General features: G+C 43.3%; 1 protein-coding gene across 4 annotated transcripts in view; it reads right to left on the reverse strand.

The window, feature by feature from the left end:
- tenm3 (teneurin transmembrane protein 3) overlaps positions 1 to 25,626 on the reverse strand; it is a 584,772-nt gene that overhangs the window by 35,341 nt on the left and 523,805 nt on the right. For all 4 annotated transcript variants that reach the window (XM_041186060.1, XM_041186059.1, XM_041186063.1 and 1 more), the window contains 3 exons: positions 16,260 to 16,509; positions 1,993 to 2,225; positions 864 to 1,018 (listed from right to left, as the gene is read on the reverse strand). In XM_041186060.1, the coding sequence (XP_041041994.1) occupies positions 864 to 1,018; positions 1,993 to 2,225; positions 16,260 to 16,509 (638 nt within the window). The remainder of the gene's footprint in view (positions 1 to 863; positions 1,019 to 1,992; positions 2,226 to 16,259; positions 16,510 to 25,626) is intronic.

A 25,626-nucleotide genomic window follows, 5' to 3' on the forward strand; every position in this document is an offset into this window, starting at 1 on the left:
CCATCCCTAATTGCCTTTGTTCAGAGGGCAGATAAGAGTCAACCACGTTGCTGTGGGTCAGGAGTTACATGTAGGCCAGACCAGGTAAGGATGGCAGGTTTCCTTCCCTAAAGGGAATTAGTGAATCAGATGGGTTTGTGAAAACAATTGGCAATGGCTTAATCAGATTTTTATTGAACTCAAATTTCACCATCAGCTGTGGCAGGATATGAATCCAGGTCCCCAGAGCCTTATCCTGGGTCTCTGGCATACCAGTCCAGTGACAATACCACTGTGCCACCACCTCCAACTATTAATAAGGCCATCCCACCTGAAAGAGGGAAGCGTTTTGGCTGCCCAGGGTTGGCCACTGTTAAAACAACAGAGGGTCTAACCGTAGGGTAACCCTGATGCTAAGTTGATCAATCCCATTTTGAGGCCTCTCGTAACAATTTTGCCAAATTAAAATTGACTTGTGGAACCTTGAGTGCATCATCTAACATGACGCTTGAGTTCAGTACTGGGGGGAGTGGAATATTGACTCTTGGGTGGAAGGTTAAACAGGGACTTTCTTCAGTTAGATGTTTTTTTTTAAAAAAACCAACAGCGTCACAGTTCAGGGAGATGGTCTAGTATTTTGATCAAAAATCTGTCAACCAAAGCTGTCACAAACTGATTAACTGCTCATTGAACACATTTATCGTTTGCAGGGCCTTGCTGTGTTATAACTGATATTAAAGATACCATGTGGATGCAAGTTTTTTTTTCCCATTCCCATTAGTTTGTTATTTGGGGCAGCCGCTTCAATCCTATCAGCATTGATCAAACACTGTTTCCTGTATCTTCTCTTGTTTAAAGGCTGAACCTTTTGTGCAGAACCATACCTGGCTTATATGCATGGTGGTGTCACAGGTCAAGGGTCGAGCCGATGTGAGGTCATTGGATCCTAGCAGTGTGGAAATGATTCCATTCTGATCCACCTTTCTGATCATGGTTCCATCCACAAAGTACATCAAACCATTTTTGTCGATGGCAATTCCTGTCACCAAGAAATAAAATCACGTTGACGCTGACAGACCTCAAAACAATAATCGAGACTTTTATGGCTGTTACATTAAATATTGATGTTGCTAAATTAAACAAGTGCCTAATGGCAACAGATCTGCTCAGGCAGGAGGAGGAAGAGAACACAGAGGTATCAGAAGGTGTTGTCTGCACAATACTCTAACTGGGTTTCTATGCTTCTAACTTCCAACTATTCCCCATTCAAAATATCAGAATTAGAGACAAACTGGCAAGCAAAGGTTTTGTGATGTACTGGGTTTTTCCTTGAATCTCCCTGCCTTTATACACTGTTCATTATTCGCCACTTCCCTTAGAGTTTGCTGGTATCAAACTGAAAGTCTCTGAGTGCTTTTATGAAAATTTCATCCAATTATAAGACTCACTTGTGATACTGAGGGTCTCAGAGTGCTAATGTGGAAATGCACAGTATCCTCATTATAAAGCTCTCATTTATTGCACTATCTTTGTTCTGAGGCTCCTCTCACTGTGACTCCTGACTCTTGAATGTTCTGGGACATTCATTACAGCACAGATCTTATTATAGCATAGCCACAGACTGGTTTGAGTGTTTTAGCTTTCTTCAGTGAAACTATAAGCAAATGTATAAAAACTGACATTAGTCATTTTAAGTAATTAATACCTCAGAACCTGCTTCTGTTCATAACAAATGCTTCACAAATTCTGTCACTCTCTTAAATCATTAAATTGTAACAACCCAGCCTGTGTAGCAAGTCATCCTAACTCTGGTACCAACATGGGTATAGTTCAGTCTGCAACAAACATAATCTCAGTTTGGTTAAGAGTGCAGAACTTTGCGAGCAAAGGAATGTTTTTACCTGCGTGCATATGTGAATGTGTGTACGTATGTGCTTTTGAGTGTATGTAATTTTGTGTATGACCATGTGTATATATACCATGTTTGTGTGTGTGTGTGTATACACAACATACCTTTAGGACTCATCAGTGAAGCTTCTACAGCTTTGCCTCCATCTCCACATCGAGCTTCATCAAATGGCAGACATTGTTCTCCAGTCCCTGCTACCACTTCAGAGTTGGCCGTCAGATCTTTAGCACCAATCAGGGATTTTGGATGATAGATCCTCCGTGTGTTGGTATCTGAGATATATAGATCTCCAGTGACTGGGTCAGTTGCCAGGAAATATCTATGTGCTGGGTTATTGCTGTAAAAAGAAACACATTTCTTTTAATAAAAGGTATTTTTCAAGATATTGAATTCAAACAGAGCAATGGCCCAGTGGTATTGTTTGCAATGGCTGGAAAAAGCAGTGGAATCTCCTCCATACCGGAGAGCAGATGGTACTCAGCATCCTTTATAATGATTCTGTTGAACATTTTAACATGTTTTTATTGTAACAGAGGACAGAAAACTCATTAAAGAACAAGTTAAAACCAGGTTTAATCATTCAACACCAACTATACTAACCCAACACACACCAGAGTGTTCATTACACCATCCATATATAGGATTACAGCAAGAACTCATTAATAGTAGCAGTTTAAGAGATCCCAATACCGATACTCCCACTGAGTGAATTAATTCTACAAATCATTACTTGTATCAAGACTACTCCTGTTCTGTAAACCTGCTTATGTACAATGTATTGGTGGTATATTCAATGAGAGAGAGTGGGATACATGGTGCCTTTTTCATGTACTCCTGTTCATTACGAGATTTTGGCAACAATAGAGCTCTTCTGTTAAGGGAAGACCAGCATTGAATGCTGCCTGAGTTTTACCATTAGGTTGTAGTTCTAAAAGAATTGTAGCTTCAACCAAATGGGGAAGGTGCAGCTTCTTTTTCAATTACTGTCCCCCATTTGCTCAGCAGCAAGGCTTCCCCCTAGATATAGGTGCTTGGATTCCCTCCAGATGTTCTGGAGAGAAATGCTGCTCTTCATTAACACTGAAGAAAAAGATAGTAAAGCATACTTTAATGGGTTGAATCAGTTTAAGTGGAACCAAATAGGCAGAAAATTGGTCTACCCGAGTAGCACAATCCAAATTCATAGCGTCTTATTTCATTTGCACTGACGCCAATTCATCATGAGCCTGTTTTGCGCTACTGGCTACCGGCAGGGATTAATTTCACACCCATAGTATTCCGCCCTGGAAGCAATGATGGATCTTATACAGTTTACCCCAGCACTCATTCTAATCTTCATTTCAGAGAGGGTACATGGAATTATGAAGGGAATTGAGAATGCTGCTTAGGGCCACGTTCAGGGAAGCTGCAATAGTTTGAACAATGACTGGTGAAACTTTCTCTGCCATGGCCATTCAGCATATGACAACCAGTTGGATTTAGTTAGGCTGGTGTAGGCACTCGTGGAGTTGAGGTCACTTCCCCACAAGCAGGGGAAAACCCTGCCAACGTAACAATTGGTCCTAACATTTTAACAGAGTGTTTTCACTTGCCCTTTGAATGCTGGTGAAGACAAAGATCTTCACAGCTTTCTGACTCTGGCCAGCAAGAGGAAGAGATTCTACAAAGAGAAAAAAAAAAAATCAGTTCTGTCAACATTTTAGAGGCGGTTGGAGCAAGAAAGGAGGTCTGAGACACAAGAAGTGATGTGGCCTTCAAGGGCTACAGGTGAAGGAGGCACCGACTGAACCCCAGATATTAATATGAGTAATACTGGGCTGGATTTTAAAGACCTCCGCCAGTGCATTTGAAGGCAGTGGGGCGTGGTGAGGGCGGAGAGGGCTCGTAAAATAAAGCAGATGGCCTTCCCACCACCTTCCCACCCACCCCCAACCTGTATCCCATTTTAGGACAGCCCGCCCTGTTGAGACTACTTAAGGGACTCAAATCTGTCGCTATTTTACGTGTGGCAGGGGAAGGCTGGTTTTCACTGTTAGGCAGGAAGAGCGAGTTACCTCTTTTGGGGTGATCCCCTGTGCCCATCGGAGGCTAACTCCATAAGATTATACCCCACCCCTCCTTAACTCTCACCCCCAAGCCTCTCCAATCCACCCCACCCACCTCTCTTCCCCCTGCCTCCCCAACTCACTGGGGTCTTCCAGCCAGGCCCATCCAAAATCAAGAGTCATTTTTAAGTTGGGGCTATATCACTTCTTTTTCTTCGGGATTGCCTGTAGTTCTACCAGTGGCCACCACTTGACCCTGGTGCTGCTGGGACTACAAAGCTGCCAGTCAAACAGATTTGGCTGACAATTCTCTAAGGCAGGACTTCCTCCCACCCATGATTATCTTTTTCTTATAAAAACAAAAAAACTGCGGATGCTGGAAATCCAAAACAAAAACAGAATTACCTGGAAAAACTCAGCAGGTCTGGCAGCATCGGCGGAGAAGAAAAGAGTTGAAGTTTCGAGTCCTCATGACCCTTCGTTCTGTCGAAGGGTCATGAGGACTCGAAACGTCAACTCTTTTCTTCTCCGCCGATGCTGCCAGACCTGCTGAGTTTTTCCAGGTAATTCTGTTTTTGTTTTTATCTTTTTCTTTCCTGTCTCTTTGTCCTGATCTGACTTCTGGACAAATAATGAATCTTTAACCTGCAGGTCATTTGTCAGACGCTGCAATTTGCTGAGTCTTCTCAAGCCGAGGAACTGAGATAAAAAATTGGAAGACCTTGATGCTTCATAGTCAAAAGGGTCAGCCAGCCCCAATGATTTGTATTGGCCATTAAATGATACATTACACTTGGTTGTCAATTAAGACTGCTCCCAGCCAAATATGGCTGCAGGGCAGCCAGGGTTGGATGGACAGGCTGATGACTGACATTTCGTTTGGTGGGGGGGTTGTGGTGGATGGTTGGGAATACGGTGTCCTGTAAAATCCAGTCCATTGTTTCCTACTAATCTCCGATGCAACAGAAATGTGGCTTGGAAGCAAATTGCAACAGTCGGACATCAAAATCAGTCAAGGGTCACAAGAAAGTGGGCATGACAGCACAACAGATTCCATGACAGCAAAACAAATAACAACATTAATGTGGAATAATATAATTTATGGAAGATGTGATGAACTTTTATTACCTAAACATGGCATACATCTAAGCCACACTAAGATGCACCATGTAAGTTTTCAAGTTGAAACTACCACAGCATTCAATGTTGCACATTGTAAGACCAAGATTCAACATATTTAACAAGACTTGCATTTATACAGCACTTTTCATGGCCGCAGGACATCTCAAAGCTCTTTCCAGCCAATGAAGTATTTTTGAATATAGTCATTGTTGCAACGTTGGAAATCTAGCAGCCAATATGCTCACAGCAAACTCTCACAAACAGCAACGTGATAATGCCAAGTGATAATGATCTGTTTTTGTGATGTTGATTGAGTGATTAATACTGGGCAGGATACCAGGGATAACTTCTTGTTTCTTCAAAATAGCACCATCAGTTCATTTACATCCACACGAGCAGTGAGATGGGACCTCGGTTTAATGTCTCATCCAAAAGACAATGCCTCCAAAAGTGCACCACTCTCTCTCACTGCCATGCTGGAGTGAAAGCCTTGATTTTGAGCTTAAATTCTGGCATGGGACTTGAACCCGGAACCTTGTGACTCAGAATTGAGAGTGCTACCAAAAGGGCCACAGCCGACAGTCTAAACAAAGAAATTTAAAACTAATTTAGTCACATTAACTATGAGTGGCAGTGTAGAAATCTGCTATCATGCAGGGAAGTAATGTTAAGGAGGTAGCAGGATCCCTTACCTACTCACAATGTCATAGAAATATAGAAAGGATCTCAAGGAGGCTGGCAGGAACTAGTTTTGGTGACAAATAGGATGTAATAAGAAATGACTGAATAGTAATTAAATGTGAATGTGCATTGATGATAGATTCAAATTTATTGGATCCCGTTTACTTGCATCATTTATCTTCCAGATCGCTTTAATATCTTATGTTGACAACCAAATGTAATGTATCATTTAATGGCCAATACAAATCATTGGGGCTGGCTGACCCTTTTGACTATGAAGCATCAAGGTCTTCCAACTTTTTATCTTAGCTTCCCAGCTTGAGAAGATTCAGCAAATTGCAGCGTTTGACAAATGACCTGCAGGTTAAAAAATTCATTATTTGTCCAGAAGTCAGATCAGGACAAAGAATCAGGAAAGAAAAAGATAATCATGCAGAATATCCTGTAAATGGAGGTGTCACCAGGGACAAATCATCCATTGATAAGAACAAGATAGGTGTCCCAGGATGCAAAGAAGGTCACACTGCAGGGGATAAGGGGCTGGTGGTGGTAAAGAAAAAGCAAGATGCACATTAATCTATCATTTGCAAAGCCACCTCTAAAATCACCCAATTCTACAACCAATTGCCATATTCTGGTCAGGGATAAAATGGGGAAGTAGAATTGGTACCTCATAGACAGTTTATGATGTTCAATGGAGGGACCACTTGCCCTTCTGTGTTCAGAACTTATGTGATGATAGCTGATATTTTGTGTTAATGATCGATTATTGTAAGACTCTTCATAATTTCCTCATCCACTGAGGTAACTATAAACAACGACAACTGTGGCAAGGCAATGTGGATACATCAAGCGGAAAGGTAGGCAAGACCAGTGTTACATGCTCTTAGTAACTTGACAAAGATTTCTTGGAAAGTGATGAAATTTATGGAATTCTACCTTGCTAATATTGTGAGTTCCAGCTAAGTGCATAACTGATCCAAATATTAAACAACTTCCGATCACCTTGATTGAAAAGAACTCAATCGAAACAGAATGGATAGATGAAAAGTATCTATTCACCTATAAATTGTCAATGACAGAGGGTTTGATTCTGAACACACAAAGTAAATCTACCCCGAGATCAAGTTTGATCAGATAGAACTATGCCTTAAAATGAGGACCATTGAATATTAGTGATTTTAATAGATGAACTGATCAATTCATTTTAGCATTAAAATAAAGTGATAAAGGAATTGTGTGCAAGTGCTAATGTTCAATTTCAAGGCACATGTCTTCAATTTTCATTTATTTAGACTGAAATACAAGGATTAAATGGTTGCTACTTTGCTATTTTTTCAGCAATTAGCAGCACTATAATGAACATTTTACTGGTCTTCTAATGCCCTAACAGGTAAGCTGCAGTTCACAGAAAGGATAGGTCAGACGATTGGGTCTGTAAATATGTAACCCTATTTCTGGCCTTGGCCCGCTACAGTATGATGGATCCTCCACAGGGTTTATGGGATGATGGATTCATTCCCAATTGTTTAATCATCTAGTCAACAGTGAAGTTGAAGAAGGAGGGGAGACATGTACACCCCTGAACTCTGCCTATTACGACCAACTGAAGGGACGTTCTGTTTGATTTGGTCAGCCAATCATTGGGACGTACGGCCCACGTACCTGGAGGCATTGCACCTGCACTAGAATTTAACAAATCAAACAGCATGTTCCTCCAGCTGCTCGTGATAGGCAGCATACAGAACGTACTCAACCAGCCCATGCTTGCAAAACCCAAAACAAAATGTCTGCTGTTAGATGTGACTCTGTGATTGGGCAGCACTTGCTGAACAAGATAACCAATCAAGCTCATAGAGTGGCTCATTTACACTTGCTAGAAGTGACATACATTCCCACACAAGGACCATTCTCTGCAAACAGAAGGAATATATTAAAGCCCTGCGCCCATCTGGGAGCCTGTAGTTATTATTGGGGACCTTAAAGCTCCCCGTTGCTTTCTCCTTGGAAATGTCTTGGTCCATCAGGGTCAACTTGCCAATTGATCATCACCCTATTCTCCTACATTAGAAATTGTAATGATCATTTCAAATTTGACATTCTTGCATTTGTCCTGATGAGTGCAGGATGAAAAGCTTCGGCAACATGTCTCTGTCTCAGAAATAAAAATTATTTCCAATACAGCTGATACTATGTGATAAACATAATCAATATCAGCAAATTGGAAGTAATTAAATACACACTACCAGGTGGTGGCACAGTGGGAGGGAGTTTCCCTGGGAGTCCTCAACATTGACTCCGGCCCCCATGAAGTCTCATGGCATCAGGTCAAATGCGGAGAAGGAAACGTCTGGCTGATTACCACATACTGATGCTCCCAACCTCCACCACTCCCACTCAGCTGATGAATCAGTGCTCCTCCATGTGAAACACCATTTGGAGGAAGCACTGAGGGTGTCAAAGCACAGAATGTACTCAGGGTGGGGGAATTTCAATGTCCATTACCAAGGGTGGCTCTGTAGCACCACTATTGACTGAGCTGGTCGAGATCTAGCAACTTAAGAGTGGGCAGCCATGAGGCACTGTGGGCCATCTGCAGCAACAGAACTGCATTCAACCACAATCTGTAACCTCATGGTCTGGCATATCCCACATTCTGCCGTAGCCACCAAGCCAGGGGATCAACCTTGGTTCAATGAAGAGTGCAGGAAGGCAGCAGCAGGCATACTCAAGAATGAGGTGTCAACCTGATGAAGCAACAACACAGAACGACTTGTGTGCCAAACAACATAAGCAGCATAAGCATAGACAGAGCTAAGTGATTCCACGACCAATGGGTCAGATCTAAATTCTGCAGTCCTGCCACATCCAGTCTTGAATGGTCGTGGACAATTAAATAACTTGCTGGAGGAAGAGGCTCCACAAATATCCCCATCCTCATTGATGGGGGAGACCAGCACATCAGTGCAAAAGATAAGGCTGAAGCATTTGCAACAAGCTTTAGCCTGAAGTGCCAAGTGGATGATCCATCTCATCTTCCACTGGAGGTCCCCAGCATCACAGACGTCAGTCTTCAGCCAATTTGATTCACTCCACGTGATGCCAAGAAATGGCTGAAGGCACTGGATACTGCAAAGGCTATGGGCCCTAACAATATTCTAGCAATAGTGTTGAAGATTTGTGCTCCAGAGTTTGCCACGCCCTGAGCCAAGCTGTTCCAGTACAGCTACGACACTGGCATCCATCCAGCAATGTGGAAAATTGCCCAGGTATGTCCTGTGTACAAAAAGCTGGACAAATCCATCCCAGCCAATTACCACCCCATCAGTAAGGTGATGGAAGAGGTCATCAACAGTACTATCAAGCAGCACTTGCTTAGCAACAACCTGCTCACTGACGACCAGTTTGGGTTCCGCCTGGGTCGCTCAGCTGCTGGCCTCATTACAGCCTTGGTTCAAACATGGACAAAAGAGCTGAACTCAGTAGATGAGGTGAGAGTGATTGCCCTTGATATCAAGGCAGCATTTGGCTGAGTGTGGCATCAAGGAGCTCTAACAAAATTGGAGTCAATGGGAATCAGGGGGTAAACTTTCCGATGGTTGGAGTCATACTCTGACTACGAGAGCAGGTCAGAGGCTGTAAATCCTGCAGCGAGTAACTCACCTCCTGACTTCCCAAAGCCTGTCTACAGCCTGCAACAGACAAGTCAGGAGTATGATGGAATACTCACCAGTTGCCCAGATGAGCACAGCGCCAACAACACTCAAGAAGCTTGACACCATCTAGGGCAAAGCAACCCACTTGATTGGCGCTCCTTCCACAAACCCACCATCGACGCACGGTCACTGCAGTGTGTACCATCTACAAGATGCACTGCATGAACTCACCATGGCTCCTTAGACAGCACCTTCCAAACCCATGACCACTACCATCTAGAAGGACAAGGGCAGCAGATAGATGGGAACACCATCATGTGGAAGTTCCCCTCCACGCTACACAACATCCTGAATTGGAAATATATCGCTGTTCCTTCACTGTCGTTGGGTCAAAATCCTGGAACTCCCTCTCTCACAGCACTGTGGGTGTAGATACACCACATGGACTGCAGCGGTTCAAGAAGGCAGCTCACCACCACCTTCTCAAGGGCATTCGATGTGGGCAATAAATGCTTATCTAGCCAGCAACACCCACATCCCATTAATGAATAAAAAAAACACAACAGGCATAGGTCAAACCTTGATTTAAGTCCAGGTAAACTCCTTCCACTTCCCAGTTCTGCATTTTAGCAAATATTTTGAATTGCCTGATTTGGTTCTTACAATACCAGTTTCAATTTCTCAGACCAGACTCCAGTTTTCCACTTTACAATTCCCCTTTTCTAACTCCAACAATGTCAGCTCAACCTTAACCTGCATCCAGTTTCATTTCACTGTTCTAATTCTAGTCTTACCTGTCTCCATTTGTTGTTCAAGTTCTGCTGGTACCCCTTTCAAAACCTTGTCTAACTCTAGTCATACTCTTCTCCATTTCCCTGTACCAACTCCACCTAAACCCTTTTCCATGTCCTCTTCCCTTTTCTTAAGTGAGCTTTCCATTTTAATTCTTCACATCTTGATGTGACAGTTTCTATTTCCCTCAGCAAGGTTCTGGGTTTCAACTCTCAGATATTGCAGTCAAATAACTGCTGCTTATTGCAGTCAAAAATCTAATTTGCACAAGTTTTTTGATACAAAGATTGGTCCAGCCACTGAACGTAGCAACAATATATATGTGTTTGTGACAAATTGCTCTGTTTGTCAATTCGAGTGAAATCATAATTGCCTCCTTTAGAACGTTTATCTTTTCACCAGAAGTAACAGCGAGGGACAAAAACACTTTCCAACGTAAGCGCACAGAGCGACAATCCTTATCGCCAAATATGTGAATGTGTTCTGTGTTTATTGAAAAGATCTGGACCATTTATTTCTGAGTAGGGTGGAGGTGTGATTGTCTTAGATATTTGTTCAATTAAGTTATTCAATATATGCATGATTTAAAAAAAAATCCCTTCCAGTTCTCTAATCGAGGGGAGGCAAGTTGTCTGCTCCAAAGAAATTGCTCTGCTCCTGGTCAGCAAGAGATGGCGCATGAGAGCAACTCTGGGTGGTTACCTCAAATACTATTTCTTCCATTTGACCTCTGCTCAGCGATTCCCTGCCTAGGTGTGCACATGATATGACTTACCCTTCCATGCCGCAGCATATTGCAGCACCACAGAGCTTTGTACCTGGCCCTGGAAACTGAGAATTCATGACGTGCAGCAACACAAAGTGCCTATTAAGCTGAAGTCATCAAAAAATACATTTATTCCATAAACAATTTATTTTTTAAATCACCACTACATTTTCTGTTAAGTAAGCTCTTTAAAACCATTTGCATTTTTATATCGACACTTATTCTTCAAGTTGATAAAACAATGCCTATTTAAAACTCACTTGATATTTGGAACTATTCCCAGCTCTTTATTCACCACGGGTGCAAAATAAAGTCTGCCAGTAAAGCAGATTAACTAATGCTGCTGATACAAACATATGGAAGCTGCTGTACAATTGATTTTCATCAAAGTCTGTTAATACAGGGGCTTCACAAAATTTTGAGGGGAATTATATTTTGTGATGGCGTGCTTAAGGGTCAGGTGAAAATGCTTTTTAATCTCCTTTTGCATCTCAATTTTATTTCAGGTGTGACATTAACAAAGCAAATGACTAGGCCAGGCCGCTGAACACGATTATAAATATTGTGACTATTTTGAGCTACAAACTAGTTTGGTGATAGTATTGGAAATTGATGATTGTTGTTAAAACTGGCACGAGTTCACCAATGAAAACTTATTACAAGGGCACGAGTGAAGGAAAATGCCTCAACTCATTATTATGTCCGATCTTGCCACAACCATTCATAGGGTCAATGAATCATACAACACAGATGGAAGCCTTTCAGCCCATTTTGCCTGTGCCGGCTCTTTGAACAAGTTATCTAATTTAGTCCCACTTTTTCCCCCATATTCCTGCAAATTCATCCTCCTTTAGGACATGTCCCATTGCCTTTTGAAATTTACTACAGAATCTGATTGCACCACCTTTTTAGGTAGGGCATTTCAGGTCATAACAACCCCTGAATGAAGAATTTCCACAATTCCCCTCTGATTCTTTTCTCAGTTATGTTAAATCTATCATCTTTAATGACAGATCCATTAGCCAGAGGAAATAGTTTCTCCCTGCTTCCTCTACCAAAAACCCTCACAATTTTGAATATCTCTATTCGGTCTCCCCTTAGCCTCCTCTGTTCTAAAGAGAACACCCCACCTTCTCCAATCTCCCTACCTAACTGAACTCCCTCATCCCTGGTATCATCCTGGTAAATCTCCTCTGTATCTTCATCAAGGGTTTGACAGCCTTCCTGAGATTACAATTAAATCATTTCATTGGTCTAAAATTATTTGGCAAAATTCATTTTGTGTTCAAATATTATAGCCTCAATCAGATGCTTAATCTTGCTTGCAGCAGCAGCAAGAGGGGGGACTCTCTGCAGGAAATATTATGCTGTGCAATTTGCTCGACTCCGACACAAGAGCTGAAGATACATGCATGGGGTCCCACCACTGGTGAGATTTCTTTCGAATTAAAAGAGGTAGTTAGAGAATTGGCTGGTTTTGATTAGTACATAACACAAAGCAGCCCCTTCGATGCCCAAAGGTATACTGACATCAGTCAACATTAGCAGTGTTAGTTAGCCAACACAAAGAACGTTTCTTTAAAAATTCATTCATGGGGTGTGGGCTAGGCCAGCATTTATTGTCTATTCTTAGTTGCCCTTGAGAAGGTGGTGGCGAGCTGCCTTCTTGAACTGCCACAGTCCATGTGGTATAGGTACACCCACAGTACTGTTAGGAAGGTAGTTCCAGGATTTTGACCCAGCGACAGTGTAGGAACGGCGATATATTTCCAAGTCAGGATGGTGAGTGACTTGGAGGGAAACTTCTAGATGGTGGTGTTCCCATCTATCTACTGCCCTTGTCCTTCTAGGTGGTAGTGGTTGGGGGTTTGGTAGGTGCTGTTGAAGGAACCTTGGTGAATTCCTGCAGTGCATCTTGTAGATGGTACACACTGCTGCTACTGTGCGTCAGTGGTGGAGGGAGTAAATGTTTGTGGATGTGGTGCCAATCAAGCGGGCTGCTTTGTTTTGAACGATGTCAAACTTCTTGAGTGTTGTGGAAGCTGCACTCATCCGGGCGAGTGGGGAATATTCCATCACACTCCTGACTTGTGCCTTGTAGATGGCGGACAGGCTATGGGGAGTCAGGAGATGATTTACTTTTTGCATAATTCCTAGCCTTGCAATGCAATTCAATACTTTGCATCTCAGCAATACACTGATGCCAAGAAAAGACAATTGTGTGGGAGAAAATAACCACAAAACATGAGCAGTTGGGTGATGCATCTTTCACATGTTAAGGGCTTCCAGAAGTGCTTCACATAGCCAAATCATTATTTTTGAATTATGGTCTCAGTTGTCATGTGGGGAAATGTGACAGTCGATATTCACATGGTAAAATCCTAGCAACAAAAAAACGGCTGGCCAATTAATCTGTTCACTTGGCATTGCCTAAGGGAGGAACATTGGCCTGGGCAATTGGAAAGCTTCCTGATATTCTGAAAAAAAATGGCCAAGGAAATTTTTTTTAAGCGCACCTGAATATGCCTAACTTCAACGTTTCATTTATAACACAGCATTTCTGGGAACCTCAGTACTGTACTCAAGTGTCAGCCCAGATGATGTGTTCAAGTCTATGGTGGGGATTTGGAGGACTTAGTGGGACCACTAAGCCAAGCGGATTTTAAAAGATGGTGTATAATGAATGCAGGAAACAAAATGATGGGAAACCATGCATAGTGTCTCAATCACATCTGTTATTTTCATTGCACAGGAGGAAAGGAAGAAGAAATGAGAGAAATGAGTTGACCTGATAATACAAAATCTCCAATACTCAGGAATCAAGCTTCAATTCTCCTGGTACTAAAGACTGTAGAAATGGTTTAATGGGTCCTGAAGATCCAAATTTAATAATATTTTTTGTGAATGCAGCTATAACCATTCGGTAACTAACTGGACTCTATGGGGAAGGTGCTGAGGGAAGTGAAGGAGGGAAAGAAGAAGGGTAGGAGCTCAACTGACACAAGAGAGAAAGACCAAAGAGAGTCAAAGCAATGATCTATAAAACGGAAAAACAGAGCACAATAAAACAAGCAGTTTGTGATTCAAAAACTTTTAAAAGCTGCAAGAACTTGAAATTCTATGTTATTCATGAGGGATTTCAGTTATGTGGAGAGACCAAAATTCTCTTTAGAACAGAGAAGGTTAAAGGCTAGAATTAATAAAACTGTTTAGGATCATGAATGGCATTGATAAAGTAACTTAAGGAAAAACTGTTTCCTGTGGCTGGAGGGTCAGTAACCAGAGGACAAAGATTTAAGATGACTGGCAAAAAAACCAGGGGAAAGATAAGGAGGCTTTATTTGACTCAACGAATTGTCATGATTGGCAATGCACTGCCTGAAAGGACAGATGAAGCAGATTCATATTAACTTTCAAAAGGAAATTAGATATATACTTGAAAAGGGAACATTTAATTTTTCACAGAGTAAGTCACGTTGGCTGATAGCAGTTAGCCTTTCTCATGTTTTTGCCTCACAGAGTTTGAAATGTTAATCTTAAATAGGACTGAAATGACTGTTCTCATTTTTTGTGTCAGTCCATACTAAATCAATTCCGAGAGTCTGCTTCTGTTAAGGAATATCGGGTAAGAGCAAATAAGGGGGATTAATTGGATAGCTCTGTCAAAGAGCCGGCGCAGATAAGGGGGGATGAATTGCCCCTTTCTGTGCTGTACAATTCTATGAGCGAATGTAATAAAATAAGCTCGAATTTAATTCTTTAATATTTCTTGTAAGCAATGAGGTTTTGTTTCTGGGTTTATATGATTTTAATGGTGAAGATATCGATTTGTATAGATGGCTCCTCAGTGGTACACTCTCCATCTTCCCCCTGATCAAACTCCCAATAAAGTACTAAAAGCAAATGCAGATCCAGCACCTCTGTGAGTATAGTTGGGGCTTAGGCATTATAATGAAAGGACAATTTATATAGGAGAAGAAAGTTAATTAGAACATAGAAACTGATGTAAACACAGTCAAGGACACAACAGTTCTCAAAACTTACCTATGTCTAAAATCTTTATTTCTTAGTACGTAGCAAGAAAGAAAAGAGAAGAAAAGTGTGAATTAGGCGTGGAACATAAAACAAGTGAGTCCAGTTTGAATAAAGTGCATCTATATCAGTGTGTCAAAGTGGTTCAAACTGTTTACACTATATTAGAAGAGGAGCCGTCACGTCATTTTAATGTCATGCGAACAGAACACAGTTTCCAGGCAAATCAGCTTTGCTTCACTACAAGTGCACGCTAATAGCAATCTGCAACACAGATTGACTTTGACGTGTTCGCCAGTGCGCTGACCAGACACTTGTTCATTTTATCCTTCATAACAAGACAGATAGAAATTTTGAATGTGTAACCCTTTCATTGCAACAGCACTGTATTAATGGTTGCCAGCAGTGACCCACATGCAAGCAATGGTAACCTAGATTTCTGCTGGTGACAAAAAGAATTCTTATTGAGTCAATGAACTTTCATACCACGTGACATTCCATGAATGCAAATAGAAATACAATTTAATGAACAGTTGAACAAAGCTGTACAACAGCTAGTGCATGGATTATTCAAGTTGTACAAATTAATTTAACCACATTATTTATATATTTGCAACTGTTGAGCTTTGGAAGTGCCATCGGTTCTTCAAGAAACTGCATGGCCAATCGTATTCTAATGAGTGCACTTTAGAAACTTGCAAGTTCCTCACTAGAAAGGGGACTTGAAACTAATTAAAGCATTTGGCAATGACCTTATGCTTTAAATCAATTGTCTTCCTCTCTGCAGCAGTGAACCACTGCGTTCAAATATTCCTGTCAAATTAAGAAAGACAGGCAACACTTAAAAACAACTTAAAACCAATTCAGATTCAATGCTGTATTAATAGCTTCTTTATTGGCTGATGAAGGGGTAGTTAGTCTTCCTCTTTTTTATCTTCATCACAGAATTTCACATTTTAATCTTTAAGGGACTGGAATGTTTGACTTTTCTAATCTTCTGTGTCGATTCAAATAAAATCAAATCATGACTTCTAACAAGGTGTGTGTCTACATTAATGTAAGTCTTCCACAAGGATGGGCAGGGGTTGCGGGGGGGGGCGGGGGGTGCGGGGAGATGGTCTTGCAGAGGTATAAAATTTTATGAGTTAACTTGTATAGCCTCTCAGATTCTTTGGCTTGGGGGGAAAGTAGGGGAGGGTAAGGACTGGAAAAAAAAAACATTTTCTATTATGCAGAAGCTGTAGCATGCAGGATAGATTTTATTGTTCTAGACCTACCTCAGCTCTAGAATGCTTGTCACATTTCCTGAAGGAAAGATACGGCGGATGTAGTTGAAATCACCGACATACAAACTGCCATCAATGCCACACGCCAAAGCCACGGGAGCTAGGAGCTTGTTGCCATCTGATTGGCCATTGCAGCTTGGGCACGAGATGCTGCGTCTACGTCCATTGCCCATGATGCTGTTGATCACAGCTGGCTGTTGAGAGATGAACTGATTTTCCCCATTTCCTTTGTACAGGATTCCTAATAGGAGGATGATAAGACTAACTTTATCACTGTCACAAGCAATAAGGCATTTTCCTTGATTGCAAAATCATCATCATAAATCATAAAGTGCAATTTAAATTTCACATTAGTCCACACCAATCAAAACAATTGATTAAGACAGGTTGTGCCTCCAGCAATTCTGGAAAGAGAATACAGATTAAATCATTGTTGAATGTCAAGCCTACATCAATCTCTAAAGGTTAGAATCATTTGACATTCACCTGTTGTTTGATCAGCTAAAGTATAAACACAATGATTAGATCTTAGTCATGTCCATCAAGCATGCTGGGTGAAGCAGACTTGTTACTCAAGGAAAAGAGGTTAGATGAAAACAATTTTTAACTGATGACTGTTACTTATAAACATTTATTTGGTTATTATATGGAGGTTGAAGAGTTAGTTATAAACAGTTTACTAATCTCTCTTCCTACCCACTTTGTCTTCCTCTGCTTTACATACTTACTATTCTTTCCTCAAAAGATTCTGTCTCAACTCAGTTTGTTTAAGAGAGGTGTTATGCTCCAGTGTTGTAGAACAGATTTCACCAAAACGAACATGACAGAAAAGAAAGGAGTTCCCTTCTATGAGTTCTACAAGCAAAGTCCGGCAGATTTTTAAAGAAAGCATCTTTATCACCCTAATTTATCATTGTTCTACCTCAAAGCCATGATATGCTAGATTACAACTCCATGGATACTGGTAGTCCTCTTGTTCCTCATCCTGCTGGTGAATCTTCATGCAAAAGCTGAGGATCTGAGTGTTGGCATGGCCACTGCAGCCACGTCTGATCATGTCCTCATTGGCCTACAAGCAAAGATTATGGGATGGCAATAAGAAGCAGGAACAATGGATTATTTATTCCTCCCGTGTATAGATGGACACACCATGGCCAGCTACAGCTCTCCCACCATTACTCTGACTGAGATCCGCAGGCTAGCACAGACTGGGATCAAACCCATCAAACATCCTTGTGGCATTACCCCGACAAGATCTGTAATTGCTCAAGAGGTAGGCCCACCATCATCTTCTCGGGGCAACTGGGGACGGGTTATAAACATCCCAAGAACGGCGTTTAAAAAGTCCTGGGTGGAATCATCCCAGATTTGCACTAAGTGCGGTAGCAGGCGGGTAAAATGATGTTTTACCCACCGGCTGCAATGGCGGGTTTTCATGCCGTATCATCTCAAACCCGTCACATTACTTATGCATTTTTGGGAAACACACAATTTCCATTGTGGGTGGGCTCTCCATTGCCCGCCATGTTATCACCTCGCCGCTTCAGCACGCCGGGCATTACATTTAAAGCCCAATCATGCGCATACATTTCAGTGCTTCCAGCCCACGACTGCTACAAGGAAGATGTCCACGAAAGACAAAAAAGACTGCAGCCCTCAGGTTTAGCGACTCATCACTGGAATGCCTTTTGGATGCCGTGGAGGCCCGCCGTGATGTCCTCTGCCCCCGCTCTGGCCGGAGGATGGGCAGCGAAGTGACCAACCAGGCTTGGCAGGCGGTGGCAGCTGTGGTCAATGCCAACATCCTTCAAAAGAGGACAGCCACCCAGTGCTGAAAGAGGATGAATGATCTCCTTTGTTCTGCCTGGGTAAGTCACCCTCTCACACTCTCAACTCTCACACTCACAAACCCATTACATATCCTAGGGGCCCTCACTCACTGCCGGTTCAAGGGACAACCCCATTCACTCTCTCACACACACCTTCATTGTCCTCATCCCACGCACACTTATCATCTGGCCTGGCAGGGGTCTTGCCATCTCTATTCATGCAGGGCAAGCTGGCACACAACAGGGAGAAGTCGCAGGCTGGTGGAGGAATGCCTGAAATCCAGTTCCTCATGGACTTTGAAAAAAAGAGCCATCCAGCTGGCCGGTGACACCTTACCAAGTGAGGACCCAGCAGTACAACATCCATCAGACAACCAATCAGTGAGTGATGTGTCCTTTCTCACAAGCAACTGCTATGCACTAATTATCTCCCCTTGCTTCCGCAGGCACATCTGGGAAACAGCTGACCGAGTTGACCACCCAGAGCCTCGAATTAAGCCCCGAAGAAACCTCTGAAGGGGAATCTGAAGGCACCCTCCTTGAAGTCCCATCACAGCGCGCACCCACACCCTCCACCAGCGCAGAGACCCATATCTCGGTGGGATTGGTCGGATGGACTGGGGCGGGAGTGGGTGGGGTCTCGGGTAGCCATGCAGCGCACTAACCTCTGGTCATCCAAGTGGTGGCCAGCACTCTTCGGGAAGCATTAAGGAGCCTTCAGACTTAACCAGGATAGGTTGTTAGTACACCCATGCTAACCCACATGTCTCTCTCTCTCTTTCATCCTACAGGAGGACTACATTAAGATCATGGGGCCTGGTGAACTAGCTGTATGCCTTGTGGCGTACAGAGAGCGAAGACGATGGAGGATAGAGTGACTGAGGTGCTTGGCTGTGCATAGGGAGGAGCTGCACCCTCAGGAAGAAGGGGCAGCTGGGCTCTCCTCCCACACACACTGCTGAAGAGTCACAGCGATCCATCGCTGGTCAGTGCTTAATGACACCCAAGGCCTATAGACGCTGCCTTTCATTTCTGTAGATGACCAAGAAGCAGTGCCGCCGAAGACTGTGCATGTCCAGGGAACTGGTCAGCCACATCTGTCACCTGCTGCAGGATTTAGCACCACGGGGACATGGAGGGCATCCACTGCCAGTTGCTGTGAAAGTGACAGCGGCATTCCATTTCTATGCCAGTGGCTGCTTTCAGGGCTCCACAGGTGACCTCTGTGGGATCTCACAAGCCTCCACCCACAAATGCATCCATGAGGTCACGGATGCCAGCTTCACGAGGGTACACAACTTTGTGCATTTAGCCCAGGACCAGGACAGCCAGGATGCAAGAGCGATTGGATTTGTCCAGTTCTCGGGTTTCCCACAGGTGCAGGTGCCATCGACTGCACTTACTGCTCAGGTCTCCGTCACAATGAGGTCGACTACATCAGCAAGGGGTTCCATTCACTGAATCTGCAGCCGGTGTGCGACTCCACAAACTCATCCTGCAGGTGTCTGCACGGTTTCCAGGGAGTGTGCACGACTCTTATATCCTCAGTTGGTCACAGATCCCTGAAGTCTTCCAGGAACCACGGAAGCTGCAGGGATGGCTCCTTGGGGACAAGGGATACCCCGCAGAGGCTGTGGCTGATGACACCTGTGAGGCGGTTTCAGACTGCAGCGAAACAATGGTATAATGAGGCTTTTGCTGCAGTTCACAACTTGATGGAGCAGACCATCTGGATGCTGAAAATGAAGTTTTCAGTGCCCTGGATGGGTCTGGTGGAGCCCCACAATATATTCCATAGAGGGTGTCATGTATTGTCCTGACCTTTTGTTCACCTTCAGCACCTGACCCCTTCAGGAGGACAGCGTTACTGGTCACAGATGCTAAAGAGATGGGGGCCAGCCCCACCTTAAAGGTGCTGAGAGCACTCTGGGAGAATGACAGAATTCTGTGATGCCTGCCCACGACATTCTGGCAGCAATGATGAGCACCAACGAGGTGCAAGCATTGGTAACGTGTCCAGGGGCTGTGAGGCCGGACCATCACTTTGGTTTGAAGGTTACATACTGCACAGGGAAGAGGCCCTGAACTGAGACACCTGCCTTTACCTTGTGCAGAAAGGTTTCACATCTGAGTGACACGAACACTGCTCATCGGAACAATGGGCCATTTGGACTGCATACTGTGCTCTCAGCTCAGGCACAGGCATTCTCCTAGCCTGCACAGCAAGGCTGCACTGTTAGCTGGAGCCAGGGGGGGGGACTGATCAAAACCAGGATGATGACATAGCAAGGGGCTGTGCGCGTCTCCACCAGTGACTGCCCTATGGTGAGCTTGCTCATGACTTTGCAGTCTGTGCTGGCAGGGGGAGGGGCTGATGGGTGAAAAGTTCTGGAGCACTTGGTGACATTTGATGCCTCTGTGTTGCTTGAGTGGGCAGATAAGCTAGAGGCCTCACTCCAATCATATCAATGGCTGCACCTGAACTGTCGCAGTTGCACCTTATATAAAGTGACCGCTCCAGTATGAATGTAGCACACAAGCATTAGGGGTGGGGGGTATGATGGGCAAGGGAAGCGACCACGCTTTATTACACACCTAGAATGAGTTCATTATAAATGAATAAGTCAGAATAACAAGTTTCCAGTTTGGAAAGTGAAAGCGTTTGTGGCTATAGGCATGCACAGTTGTGAAGCACCCCACACATAGCACTGCACAACTGACATTCCAGGATTCAAATCAAATTGAGTTTTGAACATAAACATACATGTTAGGATGGTAGATGGAGTGGAACTGATGGTCACAAATGGCTAAACAGCAATGTTGAAAGTGGGAGCTTTTAACTAACCAGCACAGAATCGCAGAATCTCACAGTGCAGAAGAGGCCCTTCAGCCCATCGAGTCTGCACCGACATGTGCGAAACACCTGATCTACCTACCTAATCCCATCTACCAGCACTTGGCCCATAGCCTTGAATGTTATGACGTGCCAAATGCTCATCCAGGTACTTTTTAAAGGATGTGAGGCAACCCACCTCCACCACCCTCCCAGGCAGCGCATTCCAGACTGTCACCACCCTCTGGGTAAAAGAGTTTTTCCTCACATCCCCCTAAACCTCCTGCCCTTCACCTTGAACTTATGTCCCCTTGTGACTGGCCCTTCAACTAAGGGGAACAGCTGCTCCCTATCCACCTTATCCGTGCCTCTCATAATCTTGTACACCTCGACCAGGTCACCCCTCAGTCTTCTCTGCTCCAACGAAAACAACCCAAGTCTATCCAACCTCTCTTCATAACTTAAATGTTTCATCCCAGGCAACATCCTGGTGAATCTCCTCTGCACCCCCTCCAGTGCAATCACATCCTTCCTATAATGTGGCGACCAGAACTGCACACAATACTCCAGATGTGGCCTCACCAAGGTTCTGTACAGTGGAATATAAAACTGTAATTTATGGAAATATTTACTTGGAAATCCTTATTACAGTGTTCTGTTGTTTCTGAGTGCAAAACCTTTTTGCTTTATTTATGTATTTATTTATTTATATGTAAAACAGTAAAAAGCTTTCTGCACCTAGAAAGTTGGTTCGTCTCCACTGCAGACGGGTGGTCTTTATAAATAAGTAGGGCGGAATCTTGCGCAGGCGACGGGGGTCTCAGCTGTCAGCTGGAGAGCTGGTGAGAGCCCCCACATCGTATCTTTCTAGGAAGGCCCACTGCAGCTTGTTCCACTCAGGCACTTGACAGGCCAGTGGCAGGCCTTTTCTGGGATCATGAACTTCTGGGCAGAAGTCCCACCTGTCGAGAGCTGCCAGCCAATTGGAAGCTGGCAGATCTACTTCAACGGCAACGGCACCGGTGAGGTGATGGCTGCTGCTGGTGCGACACCCAGCTCAGGCCCACTATCGTCACTGGGTCCCAGGTCAGAGTTGAGTGATGGTGGGGGGGGGGGCGGGCGGGGGATGGGGAGTGGAGTCAGCAGCAAGGGCAGAGGGGATGGTTCTCAACAGTGCCCCCTTCCCAGATGCCGGATCGCTCGATCAGGCACCAAGTGCCTTTGACTGAGGGGCCCCCCTGCTCCCCTTCTTTACAATTCAGTACATTCACATCTATTAGCTTTCCTTGTGGGAAAGCAGCTGAGCATCTGTCTCCTTCTTTCCTGGGGCTGGGGGTGGGGAGAGGTGAACGGGAGGGAAAACTTTCAGGCATGAAGAGTGCTAACATGCAGAGTTGCTGCTGACTGCATTAATGGGCATATGTGGGAAGAAGTATGTGAACTGTTGTGGGCGGTGGGACAAGAAAGCTGAAGGTTACACCTTGTTCTCATCTTCAAAGGAGAACTTCAAAGTCAGAAATACTCTCCTCACACTGTTAAATAATTCATAGCAAACACGATGTTTGCATCTGCAGCCAGCTTGATATTAGCGCTGTTTTTTTTAATTCCCTAAACAGAACAAGGACTGCACACAGAGTCCTACTGTGTGGACAGTCAGTTATAAATTTAGCATGGTTTGTGCGTGGATGGACAAACTGTGTAAAACTAGGAAAGGAACATAGTTGCATACAGGAATCTGTGATCTACTGCAGCCAATAAAATAAAGTGCATTGTCGCTCTGAAGCATTAATTTCCCTGGGCAACTTTCAAATATTGAGGAAAAAAATATATATACGTTAGGTACAAAAGTCTTCTGTTTGCCACAAGAAAGTCGCACATGAGATGTTACGCTCTGGTTACACTCCAAAGCGGCAAACTCTTATTGTAGATGCAAAATAATTTTTAAAACAAAAATAAGCCACACGATGGACTTCTGCTCCAATATCTTATATTCTTATCATCAACCTTAGATTTACAGGCTTTCCCATGTCTCATGATGCATGAGGCTGACAAAGCATATTGTTTACATTTGTTTCCATGGCTAGTTTTTCCTGGAAAAGGTTGCAAGCCTGTTGCCAGAGGCTATAGCTTGAGGGGTGCCACCCCGCATCAAGCATGGCAGTTCCGAAGACTTTCCCAATCTTACCACCTGCCATTGGTGTATTGGGAGCACTTGTAGGTTGATAATCAACCTGTCTGGTGACGTTATGAATGCACTTTCTGTGGCCATCAAGACCTGGGCTGAGACGCAAACCAAGAGCTCCTGGCTCAGGGCAGAGACACTGCCCAGTGCACCACAAGACCTCCCTTACCATTGGCCAGGAACCCTAAATTAACAAGTACCCGCCAATCTGCAACTACAACTTTAATTGGCTTCATCTTCCAGTTATCTAACAACAATTTAGACCTGGTAGCATGACCAGGACCCAACTCTGCCTTTGCAGCAGGATAATACATTACAGATTATATGGACTGAACCACATCTTATGTATCATTAGATTTATCGGGAGCAATGCCAGGGGAAGTCTACTAGTTAATTATATATGAAAACATAATAACCACATCACTTTAATTAAATCAACATGACAGGGGAAGGGTCAATTCCTGTAGGGTTTCTTCCAACATGCTGCCGTAACCTTGGCAGGAACCTTGTTAAGAGGCCTAATGCCAATTTTAGGATCCCTTTTCCATATTGCTCAAAAACTAAAGAGCTGCTTTTACATATGGGGCTGTGGGTCAGTGACTTCAGCAGAGAGGGGAGAAAATTGGGGGCTAAAATACATATACACACCATCAGCAGGAAAATTGTACAGGACTTTTGACTGTTTGACAAAACCATGATTCAAGAGTGTGAAATTTTTATGCTTCACTCACATCAGGCATTCATAAATTAATTTATCCCACAGAATAGCTTTAAAACAAGCTATAACAGTTTTAGTGTACATTTACAACACCCAACTGTGACAATTACTTTCCCCAAATAGCTGAGTTCTGGTAATGTTCATCAAAGAACTCTTCTGTGTCAGTGTGCTTTGTTATTATACCTGATACATTCAGCCATTATGTTGAAAAATTACTACTTTACAATTTCCCTCCATAAAATACAAAGGGAATGATGAACAGTATTTTATCTTCATTAGAATATTTATCACTATTTTTCTGGGTGCCCTAACATCAGCCACAGTCTGTATTCTGCTCCAGAATAAATCTCTCCAGTTAATGCAGCTTGTCATAACAACTAATCACTGTGTTTATTCAATTAGACACAATTCACTTCAGAATGTTATTGCCTGTCACTGCACATCCTAGAATAATTCAAAGAATCGATTCACCAGCACAATGCATTTTTGAGAATTGACTTGTCCAAATTTTTTTTTTTTAATTGCTTCATCCTATATGTTCACTAGATCATAATTCAATTATCTCTTTGTTCCAACAGAACTATCTCTGATGTCGCACTGTAAAAGCTTCAATTAGGGAAATTGGTAGACTTGTAATACAAATGGATCAACCACCGATTTTATTCACAATAGAATGGAAAGAAACGGATGAATTTTCCATGGTTTGTTCAATTCAGGCCACGTTAGATTCACCTATCCCAGTGAACAGTTTTAAAAGAAGCGACAATTATTTTAGTATAAAATGGCAGAATCCAGCTTTGACAACTGCTTTCCCCAAATATTTATATTTATATTTTTAACTGTTCATTGTAAACTGATGAGAAGGTATTATTATTGTGGACTACCCAAATTCCAGGACTACATGCTAAGGGACGCACTAAAGTTTGGGGCAGCCACCGCAGAGTTGCAATGGGGAAAGATCGCTGTTTAAGACCTTTCAGCTGAAGCACACAGTGGGGCTGGGAATTGTATAGACCCCCTTGGGCTATATAACTCACATTGAATGTATGGAGTGAATATTACATGTATCACAAATATATTGAAGCACCCCAGGGTGCAACATGATCTATGTAGACAACTTAACTACCTTTGCACTTTCTCTAACTACCATTTTGAAATGTTTGTAATGTTCCTTTGATTTTATTGAAGCACCTCAAGGTGCAACATGATCTATGTAGACAACTTAAATACCATTGCATTTTCTGTAATGGCCATTTTGAAATGTTTTGCAATGTTCTTTCAGGTATTTTATGAATAAAGAATACTTCTGCAAAAAAAAAAATATTGTGGACTACAGAATTCTATCCAAGGTCATTGCCAATAAGGTCAAGTTTGCTCTGGAGTTGGTGATCCACCCTGATCAGACCTGTGCTGTATCTGGCAGGATGATCTCTGACAGCCTCACACTACTCAGGGATACAATTGCCTATGTGCGGGAAAGGGGTATGGACATCTGCTTCATCAGCTTGGACTAGGAAAAGGCCTTTGGCAGAATATCGCACACCTACGTGATGGGTATAGTCTCCAAAATGGGATCTGGAGAGGAAATCTGCAATTGGATCCAACTGCTCTATACAAATGTCATTCACACAATTTCATCCAATGGGAATTGGAAAGCTTTCTGATCAAATCTGGAGTCAGGCAGGGTTGCCCTCTCTCCCCTGTCCTGTTCGTGTGTTGCACAGGACCCTTTGCTGAGTCCATCAGGAGGGATTCAGGCATAAGAGGGGTGATGATCCCAGGCAGTGGAGGCACTC

Source organism: Carcharodon carcharias, chromosome 4 (genome assembly GCF_017639515.1).
Source record: "Carcharodon carcharias isolate sCarCar2 chromosome 4, sCarCar2.pri, whole genome shotgun sequence".
Taxonomy (NCBI): Eukaryota; Metazoa; Chordata; class Chondrichthyes; order Lamniformes; family Lamnidae; genus Carcharodon; species Carcharodon carcharias.